This window comes from Abramis brama (assembly GCF_963993115.1).
Source record: "Abramis brama genome assembly, chromosome: 13".
Taxonomy (NCBI): Eukaryota; Metazoa; Chordata; class Actinopteri; order Cypriniformes; family Leuciscidae; genus Abramis; species Abramis brama.
In genome coordinates, this window is record NC_139975.1 from 6,190,477 (window position 1) to 6,202,638 (window position 12,162).

At 37.2% G+C, this 12,162-nt stretch overlaps 1 protein-coding gene across 1 annotated transcript; it reads left to right on the forward strand.

Annotated features, from left to right (window-relative positions):
• Positions 1-1,524: 1,524 nt before the first annotated feature.
• Positions 1,525-10,765, forward strand: ap1ar (adaptor related protein complex 1 associated regulatory protein). The gene is made up of 10 exons (XM_084133788.1): positions 1,525-1,858; positions 2,775-2,823; positions 2,919-2,945; positions 3,039-3,064; positions 3,850-3,946; positions 4,218-4,316; positions 4,990-5,057; positions 6,798-6,871; positions 6,989-7,096; positions 7,681-10,765. The coding sequence occupies exons 1-10, from the start codon at positions 1,788-1,790 to the stop codon at positions 7,956-7,958; spliced, it is 897 nt and encodes a 298-aa protein (XP_083989914.1). The 5' UTR covers positions 1,525-1,787; the 3' UTR covers positions 7,959-10,765.
• Positions 10,766-12,162: the final 1,397 nt, after the last annotated feature.

The window sequence follows — 12,162 nt, forward strand, 5'->3', positions numbered from 1 at the left end:
TCAAACGTGCTGCATAATACGAGAATGAACCTCATTGGTTCTTGCTGAAGCTCAAACGTGGTATGAAAACACATAAGTGAATAAAAGTCTAAATTCAAGCAATCGTGTCTCTTCAGGAAATTTGGACTAAACTGCTCAATTGATATGGATTAGTTGTACGATCTCTTTATGATCTCTTACGATTTTGCAGTGTCAAATACCAGTTGAGTAGCTGTCAATGGAGGGACAGAAAGCTCTCGGATTTCATCAAAATGATCTTCATTTGTGTTCTGAAGATGAACGAAAGTCTTATGGGTTTGAAATGACATGAGAGTGAGTAAATAATGACAGAGTTTTTATTTTTGGGGGAACTTTCCCTTTGACCTTCACGGTAAATAACCATGGGTAACGACGGCCACCTTGACAAACATCCGTAAAACTGACACTGTTTTTCCAGCACCTTTGCCAAGCATTTGGGACACAACAGTCGTCCCACCTGTGTCACGAGTACAGCGGTCTTCTGTCTACAGGTATAATCTACTTTTCATTAAGAGCCCCACTGGCCTGCTGATAGGAGCAGGTGTATGTGTGGCTTTATCTGTACATTCATGCACATATAAACGTAATCACACGTGAAGGTTTCAGACCGACGGCCCGTAAAGATGGTGTCGCGGTACCTGGCGTGCAATCTGGGCGCGCGGCTTTACCTGCTGTTAGGAGCAATTTGCGCTCCCTGAAATCAAGCGTCAAAGTACGTTGCCTAATATGATTTTAATCCTCCTTGACCTTACAAAAACAGCAGGGTCTTGGTTTTGATGAAGTAATACACGAGACCCCATCGTTTCTGAGTCAGAGGAGACGCAGATGATCCTCCATATGTAGGTGTCTGATATCCAAAGAGTTTTGAAAAAATGTAAATACCAAAAGCTTCTGCAAAAATACCATAGTTTGGGAGTAAGGCAAGCATCACTATATGAACAAAATGTGCTAGGGACAAGTTAAGTACATTGTTTAGTTTAGAGTATGACAAATTATATTAATTTACATTTAGAATTATATATTTAAATTGTAATAATATACATTAGCAGTTTGCAATAATTACGATTTTTTTAAAAATGTTTTTGAAAGAAGTCTTTTCTGCTCACCCAGGCTGCATTTGTTCAACCAAAAACGCAGTAAAAATAGTAATATTGTGAAACATTATTACAATTTAAAGAACTGTTTTCTATTTGAATATATTTTAAAATGTAATTTATTCCTGTGACCAAAGCTGAATTTTCAGCATCATTACTCCAGTCTTCAATGTCACATTATCCTTCAGTAATCATTCAATATGCTGATTTGGTTTATTTTCAAATATTATTGGTTATACTTTATTATAGTTTTAAATTACTATCACCACCTCCACTAGCATAACTATTTTTAGTGGAAACTGTGGTTACCATGGTAATTTTAGTTATGGATGATCTCTGTCGACCCCCAGTGCCTCTGAAACGTCATTGCAGTATTTGAGCCTCGCGACTTGCCGTAGTTTAAACATTAATCACATGTATGAGTTGTCAGGAAGAAGAAACAAAAGCGGTTTTTAGGCCAGATCAGAGAATGCCACCCATGGGCGATGAATGATGCCGCTGCGCGAGCGAAGTGTCCGCAGGTGACTCACCTGTGCGAACCGGCCGCGTGCACGCGCTAACACGAGTCATGCAGAATACATTCCTCGTAGCCGGAGCAATGTGTAAAGAAGCAGGATACGGATCAGGAATGGAAGAGTAACGTTAGCTGATACATACACCTGATCCGTGTATGCCATGGGGAACTGCTGGGCTCAATGTTTTGGGCTCTTTAGAAGGGAAGCAAACAGGATACAAAGAGGAGGAGGGTGAGTCTTTCACGGGCTTGTTATTTCATATGAAGTTGCACCAGCTGTGATCTTTGGCAGCATGACTCGCCTGTTGTGTCAGGTGCATTGCATTGAACACTATAGCCGGTGAACAGTGGAAAATCTCTGGATCTTTTTAAAGGAATGTTCTGATAGATATCAATGCAGCTTAACTGTTACATTAAATACGCAGAGTTTAGGTTGAAAGCAACTGATATCAATCCCATTAACCATGTTCATTTCGCGAACGAATCGTTCCTTTTAAATGATTCACGTGAACCGATTCGCATCGAGTTTGTAATCCACTTCACTGTTCCGGACAATAGTTGACATGTTATTTATATTTTGAAAAGGGGTGTAATTATTTAATTATAATATTTAATGGATTCATAAAAAAAATGCGCCTCGATGAATGACACATAGGCATTTCTGTTTCACACTTTTAAGCAATGATTCGAATCTGTTCTCCAATGGAACCGACTCGCTTGAATGACTCGGACTCATCAACGCTACTCTAGTTTCCGCATTAGTTGAGGTCTGATCTCAGGACCCCGCCCAGAGTCCTCTTGTGAATCCGCCCTAGGACATCAGCTTTGGGCCATTCGCCATTGTGTGTAATTTAGCTATATCTGAATTTATTTGTTGGATCTAAACTAGTACCAGACATGTTTATACTATATTTTTTATATGTTGTCTGTTAAGTCTCAGATTATTGCTATTTTGAGAAGTCTCCATTTGCTGTTTTACAGAATAGAATCTCTTTTTTTGACCGCAAGTGATGATATTGGACAATGCTGTTACTTAAATCATTTTATATATAAAATATTTTAATATGCTCTGCCAGGAGGAATTGAATGTTACCTCCCATAAAACCAGACCCGATGATTTGATTGTTTTTTTGTTTGTTTGCCAATAGGTCTAAGTACTTCAAAAGTACCACAGCTGGGGAACACTATACCATTGAGGTACAGTCAACATAATTTATTTAAAATGAAAAATCAGATATAAATACATTCTCATCGCTGTGCAGTTTGAGTGACAGCCATGCGTTCTGTTACAGTTTGAGAACCTTGTGGAGAGCGATGAGGTGAGGACACATTTACAGAAACACACTCAACTTCTTTAATCTTATAATATTCCTCCTTTGCTTAGACATCAACACTTTTGCCTTCTTTTCCAGGGTGAGAGCTCGCAAAGCTGCCCCAGGTATGGTATTATTTAATCTGGACTCTTTTGGATTTTATCTTTTATTTACCTGGATACATACAGTACACTCAAGTAAAGCGGTATGTACTATAGAGCAATAGTTCTTGTTTCCTTGCATTTATTTTCAAGATCTGAGGTGAATTATCCATTGTCTTTTTCAGTTTGGCTATAAAGGTCACACAAAATGATATTGAAATTTCATTTAACAATGAAATAAAGCACATAATTAGTGAGATCACCATCGTCATATTTTGTATGTTGTTGTTCCAGCCACGACGTAGCAGAAATAAAAACCGTTTCTAAAAACTAATTTTCTGTCGCGTGTCGCCATTGCTGCTGATTAGGGCAACAAGTCTGATTAACAAGGAAAAGATACATATCTCATGTGGATAGGACACGGTGTAATTAATTTTTAAGACTTTGATTTTCAGACAGTGACATCAATTTTGTTGCATCAGTGTGAGCATTTTAAACTGTTTATGGATATTATGATGGATATTGTGCACAAAAAGGGCAAGACCGATTTCATATTTTTCTGTCTCTAAAAGTCACTTAAAGAAACTATATAGATGGTCGCTGATGGTCAAACTGTCTTTTCCTATCTACATGGTTGGCTCTTGGCTTAGATAGGCTGTACAATTGACCAGATCGTCAAGACCAAGTTAGGAGGACTGTAATGAGTCACATTCCTCTCAGATCAGTGCGTCACATGGCATGAGGTCACACAGATTTTGATTGGCTGAGGGAGACTTTGAACTCTGCTCTCTCTTCTGTCATTGGTCCAGACCCATCAGCGAGGAGGAGATCAGCCACTTGAAAGAGCAACGCTACACTGCCATCTCAGACCAACAGGCGCTGATCGACAAAAAGCTGAAGGCAGAGGTACGGGAGGTCACATCCGTACCTCCATCATCACATGTGCCCTGATGAAACGTTCACAATAAGACCAGACAAGAACAAGAAACTTGTTTAAAGTCTAAACAAGATCAATTTTAAAACATTTTAATGGTCAAGGTCAAAAGTTGTTGCCTTTAAGTTAGAGCTTACATTGAGTTTATGGTTTCATTTGTTGTTTTCCATTGCTTTGGTTTTCACCCCTGCTTTTATTTCTGAGTTTAGTTAACCTTCCCTTCCTGTTGTGATTTTTGCCCAGTTAGTGGCAGAAGAGGAGAAGTTAAGGCTAGAAGAGGAGGCTGCTTTTGCAGCCCAGCGCGAGGCAGCGCGGCTCGCTAAGGAACGAAAGCTAAAGGAGGTGAGGCGTTCGCACTGAGCACGCCCAGCCCTTCTCTTAACCCCGCCCACTTACCTTCAGCCACACCCTTCTCATTTATGACATGCCTTCAGTTCTAATTTATAAGTAAAAATTCTGATTTGAACAGGAAAAAAATTGCTTGAGTTTGTAAGTTATGCATTGTTTATCATATATTTGTTGAAATGATTCATCTTTGAAACATTTATAGATTGTGATACGCAATGAATAGCCGAGATCGAGGACTTATAAACAGGATTGAAGGCTCTTAATGTTGGTCCAGCATCAAATATCGATCAACGTCTTGTGAATAAACTCGGCACTTAATGCTGATAAAAACAAAATCGATCTGCTTCCAAGAAAACCTTCTCCACCTAAAACTAACTATCCTAAACTACATGTCTCTCATTTCCTTTAGCATTTGTCTTCTTAATTTGCCCTCATGTCTTCTGTTCATTTTTATTTTCTCTAATTTTCCTTTCTACCATGATTTGTGTGTTTGACCATCTGCTAATATTACATATGCTGTCTGTTTCCCAGTAGGGCACCAAACTTTGGCACTAACAGTTAGAAATAATTTTAGCCATGTTTTTGAAAATCTGAGCGATACAATAGCACTTGGTGAAATATTAGTGGAAGTGAGTCAGTCGTCATTCTTAAAATGTTCTGTTTTCAGGGAAAGCAGCAGCCACAGAGGACCAAACCCAGGTCAGAGTCAGAGAGCAATGACCCTCGGCACAAACCGTAAGTTCAATCTGCCCTGAAATTAATGCAAACGTTATTCAGTGACCCCAAAAAAGTTGTCGAACACTTAGGTTACACTTACAAATGTATGAGTGTCATTGCATTAGACACAAATGGCGCTTTTCCACTACACAGTACCAGCTCGCCTCGACTCGACTCGGCTTTGTTTGGTTTTCCACTGTGTAAAAGTTGTACCTGTACCTGCTTCCAGGTACTTTTTTTCGTACCACCTCCAGCGAGGTTCTAAGCGAGCTGAGGCGATACTAAAATGTGACGTGAAAACACGACAGACTGCTGATTGGTCAGAGAGAATCGTCACTATTCACTGCGTCATCATTGTACGCGCCAGACGGAGTATCCTGAATAAAAAACAGCAAAAACAAAAACAGCATACACTCGATTTCCTCCATTGTCCTGTGTGTGTGGGTAGCGGGTGTGTCTCGCACGTCTCGCGTAAAAGATTAAGTCACGGCAGTTTCCTGCGGCGTCGTTATGACGACCAGGTACTATTGTGGAGGTACTATCTGCAATGGAAAACGGAGCGAAAAGCGAGCCGAGCCGAGGCGAGTCGAGTCGAGTCGAGTTGAGCTGGTGCTGGTAATGGAAAAGTGCCAAAAATATCAAACCAAGTAGCATGTGGAGACAAATGAAGCTAGACTTCTATAGAAATATCTTCTTATTTTTGAGCCATTAAATTTGAAAAATATAAAATTAAAAGAAAAAATATATATATATATAATAAAAAAATTTAAAACCTTTACTGAAAGTCGTTTACCTTCATGTCATGTGACCATTAGCCATCACTAGAGAAGTGTGAATATATTGTTAAATTATTAAAATCTCAGGGAGAACTTTAAGAAAACATCAAGTTGAAGGAGTTCAGCTGACAAAAAAAAATAAAAAATTGGGTATCCCTCCATTAACGTTATCCCTCCATTAAACTCCTTTTTTTTATTGTCAGGAGTAGGATTGGGTATCATTTTGAATTTAACAATTCTGATTCCGATTAATATCGATTCCTAATTTCAATCATTCACATTTATTCTAAGTCTTATTGCAAAACATTTCATTGGAGCTGAATACCAAGAACAAAAATCACCAGGCTAAAGAACACTTACACAAGGAACTTTTGCCTATGAGCAAAAACAACTAGCCTAACTAATATAAATTTCAAGCATTATTAAAGACGAGAGAACACACTAACTAAAAAACAACAAATAAACAAATTAACAATCACACAAATAAATACACCTGAACATAGATACGTTTGAAATAAACGTGAAGTAAACAAAAGTGTTTTAACATTTTCAGGTATTCAGGTACAGAAACCATCATCAAATGTTAAATAACACAGCTCTTTATAAATAAAATGTACATTATATATAAATATAGTTACAAAAGTTATTCAGTCAAGAACTAAGTGAATTTCTTTGTCTTTAGTTGTTTTATTAACGTTATTATAGAGACTGCAGCAAGAATATTAGACTGCTGTCACTTTAAGAGCTGCACGGATCCAATATACTGTCATGCGTTTTCTTTGTCAACTGTTTACATTCACTTAAGACATAACCAACTGTGTTTACGAGAATATTTCGGCTTTGTGTATTTGTCCGTTCAAGTGCAAAAAGACACGTAAGAGAACTGTTCAGTATCACGCACTATTAAATATAATAGGTGGCTTTCTGTGCGCACATTTTGCAGACAGATGAGGCAACTGTGTGTGTGTGTGTGTTTCCCCAGCAAAGCGTCGGATGGAGAGTTCGAGGTGTACCTGCAGAGTGTGAAGGCTCAATCTGAAGCATTTCGGAGTAACCGTGAGTTCCCATTAACACATTTCAATTAAAAAATCTATTAGAATACATGCATTTAAATGAAAAAAAGTATTAATCTCTAAATGCTAAAATCTGTATCGACTGTGTCTGTGTGTGAAGGACTCAGCTCTGAGACGAATGTGGTGACGCCGAACACGGAGAGCAGCTGGGACTTCACCAGTAAGACTGACGCCACCTCACTGGACCTGGAGTGGGAGGATGAGGAGGGTGAGTGACTTCACAGAACCGATAACATTTGCATCCTGCATTCAGAAATCATTTATGAGCACTATACAATCTATGAAGTCAAGTCACAACATGCCAATTTAAATGTTGCTGTTTTGCAGTTTGATACCGTTTACTTTAAATGTCACATCCAAGCCAGGTTTTAACTTTTGACATTTTCAAGTGTTTATTGATCTTGGTTAATGCGAATTTTAACAGTTACAAATACAAAAATAATCAAAATATGTGTCTGTTAATGCAGTGTGAACAAACAATGAACCACTGTATATTTTAAGTGCTTCTAGTATGCTTTTCCGGATATTACCTTCATGCAGTGTGTAATGTAGCTGTGAATGTAAAAGGTCGGCAAAGTTTCAAAGTGCACAACAAATAAAGTTATTGTCTCCCAAAAGAAAGAACCAGTTCTGAACTGCCTGAAACGAGTCATCAGTAATTGCAGTCTTACTTTCTTTTTACATTTTGATGAATGAAAACATTTTGTACAGGGAGCCGTATTAACAGAGCAAATAGGGTTGACTTAATCCATGTGTCTTTACTGTAATGAATTAATATGTGGCATTACACAGGAATGAACCGAATGGGTCCTGCATGGGAGCGTTCCAAAACGGAGGAGGACATTTTACGGGCGGCGCTTCGTCCTGGCGGGAAACAGCTGGACAGCGGACCCACCTCCACCTCTGAGGACTCCAACGCTCTGGAGTGGGAGAACGACTTTGTCAGCGCACATCCCGAGGACAGTGGCGACCATGGCGACGAGGACTTTGAGGGATTTGTTAATCCAGTACTGGACACGCCCACTGAGGAGGCGGGGCATAAAGCCAGCTCTGACCAACAAGAGAGATAGTCTACAGCAAGAGACCGTGAGACCACAGCGATTTCAAATGCCTCATTCAAAATCAGTGTGATATGACTGCGGACGGTCAGTTCAACTTAATGTTTAAAATGAAATTCATAATTCTCAGTGTGAGAGAAAATACAAGAAACAGAAAATGCTTTATATGATTTGTACTGTCATTAGGTGAATATCATGAAAATTGTCATAATTTATCCCCAAAAATATTATATATATTTTCATTATTTTGACTGATATCTTTAATACAATAAAAAATACTGTAATACAAGAATTTCTAACTTTTAAATCAGCATAAATGAGAGTCGATACAATACATGCAGCCATGATGTATATATATATATATTTCTCAATTTAAATGTGGCTATTTTTTTGCATTATGGTAATGAGAACTGGGTTGGAAATATGCTCAGTGGTCACAATGCAAAAAAAACTTTATGGATCTAACAGAGTGCTTCATTTTCTTTATGCAAAATATAATTCCCTTTGGGATGAATAATGACCTGGACATGTTCGTGACAGTTTTCATGAGATTCACACCATTAGGTCACAGATTCATTAGGATTTGCGTTCCATGGGTAAATTTGCCCCGGTTTTTAATTTTACATTATTAGATGCATCTGTAATTTATTTTTATTCGTTTCATTTTTATAACTGGGTGAGGAATGTTTTCGTTCAGCCTTATTACGTTTTCATTACAGAACTGAATCAAGTGCAATTTTAGAAGAAGAGGGAAGCTTCTCGAAAGCCACAGATGTTTTCCAGAACCGTCTTTTCTTTTCTTTTGCATGGTTAATATGATAAGTCATATCAGACATGATAACAGGGAAAATGACTGTCAGGGAATGTGGCCCCTGGTATGATGCATATGAGACACTGGACAGTTTTAAGGGAAAGACATTTTGGTTAAAATGCATTGGAACACATTTAAATTAAGTCCATAAGTGCTTTTAAAATAGTCACTGTTTATCTGTCTGTCTGTGTCTGGGTCAAAGGGTTTGTCAACTTTTTGGAAACAGTTAGTGTAAACAGCCAGTTCTTTAAACTCTGCATTCTGAACAAAATGGATCAGAAAGAGGGAAAATACATGGTGTGATATGGATCGTCATATTCTACCTCTGGTTTTGATAATCCTGACATTGAATGAATTTATGCTGTCTTACTGTATCTAAAAAATGATGGTGTGTATATCTTTCCGAAACATGCAAGTTGTTTCACAGTGAAATTGGAATAAATATTATTTTGCATAAAGAAAATAAGGCATGTTTTAGGAAAATTGTTTTTGACATTGATTGACACAATTTTCATGAATACTTATTACCATATTAAAACATTCTCTTTCCTGTGATGTGAAAAAGTCAAAAATCACAATGGCCTAAAAAAATATGCTTTTATTTTCTTTATGGGTATGGTATTATCTTTGTTTTTCCATTTAATTATGGGGTGAAATATGACCCGAACATGTTTTTGTGACCCTATAGATGCCATATTGAATTTAATGTGGATGAAAACGAGGCTGTGAAGGATGATGTCTTTACAATGGAACATTGTATAAAGGTCCTAGATAACATGATTTTCACAACCTTTTAAAACTATTTTATGGAGTTTTTGTCTACTGAAAGTTTTTCTTGGAAAGACGTTTCGTCAACTGAACAATCACTGTTGTTAAACAATGAATTCTGTCCACAGCCTCGTTTTCACTCCTGTCAAAAATTAAAGATGGCGTCTAACCTGACTAAGGTCTATAGCGGAACATCAAGGAACTAACGGTATTAGCATAATGGATGAAAGGGGGTCATCAAATGGTCAGGAATTATTTTTACACATGAATTTGACTCTTGTTTTTTTTTTTTTTCTGTCTGCCATAATGAACAACCTCTTCCTTTGACCCCCATATTTCCCTCAAATTCAACCCTAATGCTTTTAAATGTTGTCATGAATTCTGATCTGTATATGGATTGTAAAGCAGACACTAAAGGCCTTTAAGAGTAGTGGAGACTTGAGTCTGTAATCTAGTTGTAGGTCTCTGAGGACTGATGTGTAAAACATCAGCGCACACAAGAGCTTCTGTACAGCACAATCATGTCACGTTATTTTCTTATTCTACCAGCACACCTCAAAAGAGATGTATTCATGTCATCAGAATGTGAAGTATGTGTGATCAATGCAGTGTTTGATAACTTTTTTTTTTCTCCTTTTGAGTCTGTTGACCATGTAAACTCATCCTGTTTGAAGAGTTTGGGAGCATTTGCAAAGATAAATTAATGTTTGTCCATCAGTCAGAATTAAACGGGCCCAGTTGATTGTAAATAATGTGTAGCTGATGTGTGAAATGATGACAATTGAAAATACAGCCCCATCTGTGTGTTTATGGAGGCATATTTATGTAAATGACTACAAGGTTAGCAGCTTTAACTGATTCGCTAATGGAAACACTGTTACCAGGCCTTCTTTTGCATTATGAGTGCGTATAAGTGCGTATATTGAAATAATAATAACGGTTCTCAATTTAAGGAAAATAAAATATGCTGAACATTCCAAGAAAGGCTCTGGACTCACGTTTCCAATGCGCTTCCCAACTCTTCAACAGAGCTTAAACTGTTGCACAATTACATTTGTTGATACAGTATGTTTCCTTGTGTTGGAGGAACATCATCTTTTTTTTCTTTTTTTTTACAATTCTGGGTGTTTGTGAAGGACCTGTCATATTTCAGATAAACTGAACATAATTACAGTTTTTATTATCTAATCGACAGAACATATTCGGGTTAGATCTGACTGCTAATAAACAAGTAATATTACACCTGTCTGTTTGCATTTCTATGAGGGAAAATTAATTGGATGTTACACGTTGGTTTTCTTATGTATTTTTTTCTTCTGTAGTTAAAAGTGGTATTTTAATTCCCTTTTAATCTCACACCTTTACTGTTTCTGTCCTTATTCTGGTTATATTTGGTTTTCATTATTAGATCAGGCTTCTTTTCAGGCTTTTCATGTTGAAAACACTTTTAACAAAGTAGTTTCTTTCAGTTATTTTTTGAGTTTTTCCTCCATATTTTCTCCATATAGTTCTCATTAATTTGCCCTAAGTACCTATCTGTATGAATTTTCATGCATTAATCGCTTTTTATTGCCAACGTGTGAACGAAACTTAAAAAAACGAGACCTTCCCCGACTTCCTAGGTTGTCTGTGAAAGTATGTAGACCGATTTTACGTGAAGTACTCGGCTGGGACGTTTTTGCCGGGAAAATCAAAAGGATGTGACGTGTATGCGAAGATCCTCTCTTCCGTTCAAAGAAACATGAAATGGATAACGCTGAAAAAGAGCCATTCTGTACTATAATGTCAATGTGGCATGCAAAGAAAAGGGATTAATTCAAACCATAGTCTCAAATTGTCATATAGTCCCAAATATAGCCTACTTTATAATTAACCGCAGCATTTTAATGACCTCATCTGTACATGATGCCGGTGAAATGCAGAGCTGGTGCAAACATCTCCACATCGCAATGATCACATGCTTTCTTAACTGCCGCTTTCTCGCCGGTGTTATTTTTGTTGTGTGTTTATTTTGTTATTGAGAGAAAAACGCGCAGCACATTTGTACATATTCATCTAAATGTCACTCTAAGCAGCGTGAACGGCGTCGGGATGTTTGTTAAACGTAGTCTATCTGGCCTATGCAAATGTAATTTCTTTTTTTCCTTCTAGCAAAGAACAAAAAAGGCCTTGAATCACGTTCAGTCTCTCTTGTATACATTGGAGTATTACGACGTGTGCACGAGCAATAAGTTGTTGGCTGCAGTTCACTTAACGGCCACCTGTGTCGCTAACAACAAGGAATTTCACATAATTCTCTTTAAACAAAGTCCCTGCTTTTCTCTCATGGCTGTTTTGATTTAATCCTTTTTATAGAGTTTTTATTTGATTATCACAATGATAATCTGTGATTCAAAAATGAATTTATACTTGTATTACATAATTTGAAAAATGTGAAACAAATTAAATGATTAAGATTCTGCTATATTTCTAGGTTAGGCTACTACTAAAATAAAATAAAAACTTTGTAATAGCCTGCCACATTAAATCATATTACATTTCAATAGCTATTAAACTTCTCATATTAAACATTAGCCTTTTTATTTCAAGAAACCACATTTTTAAATTAAATATTAAAAAATGTAAATATCTAAATAT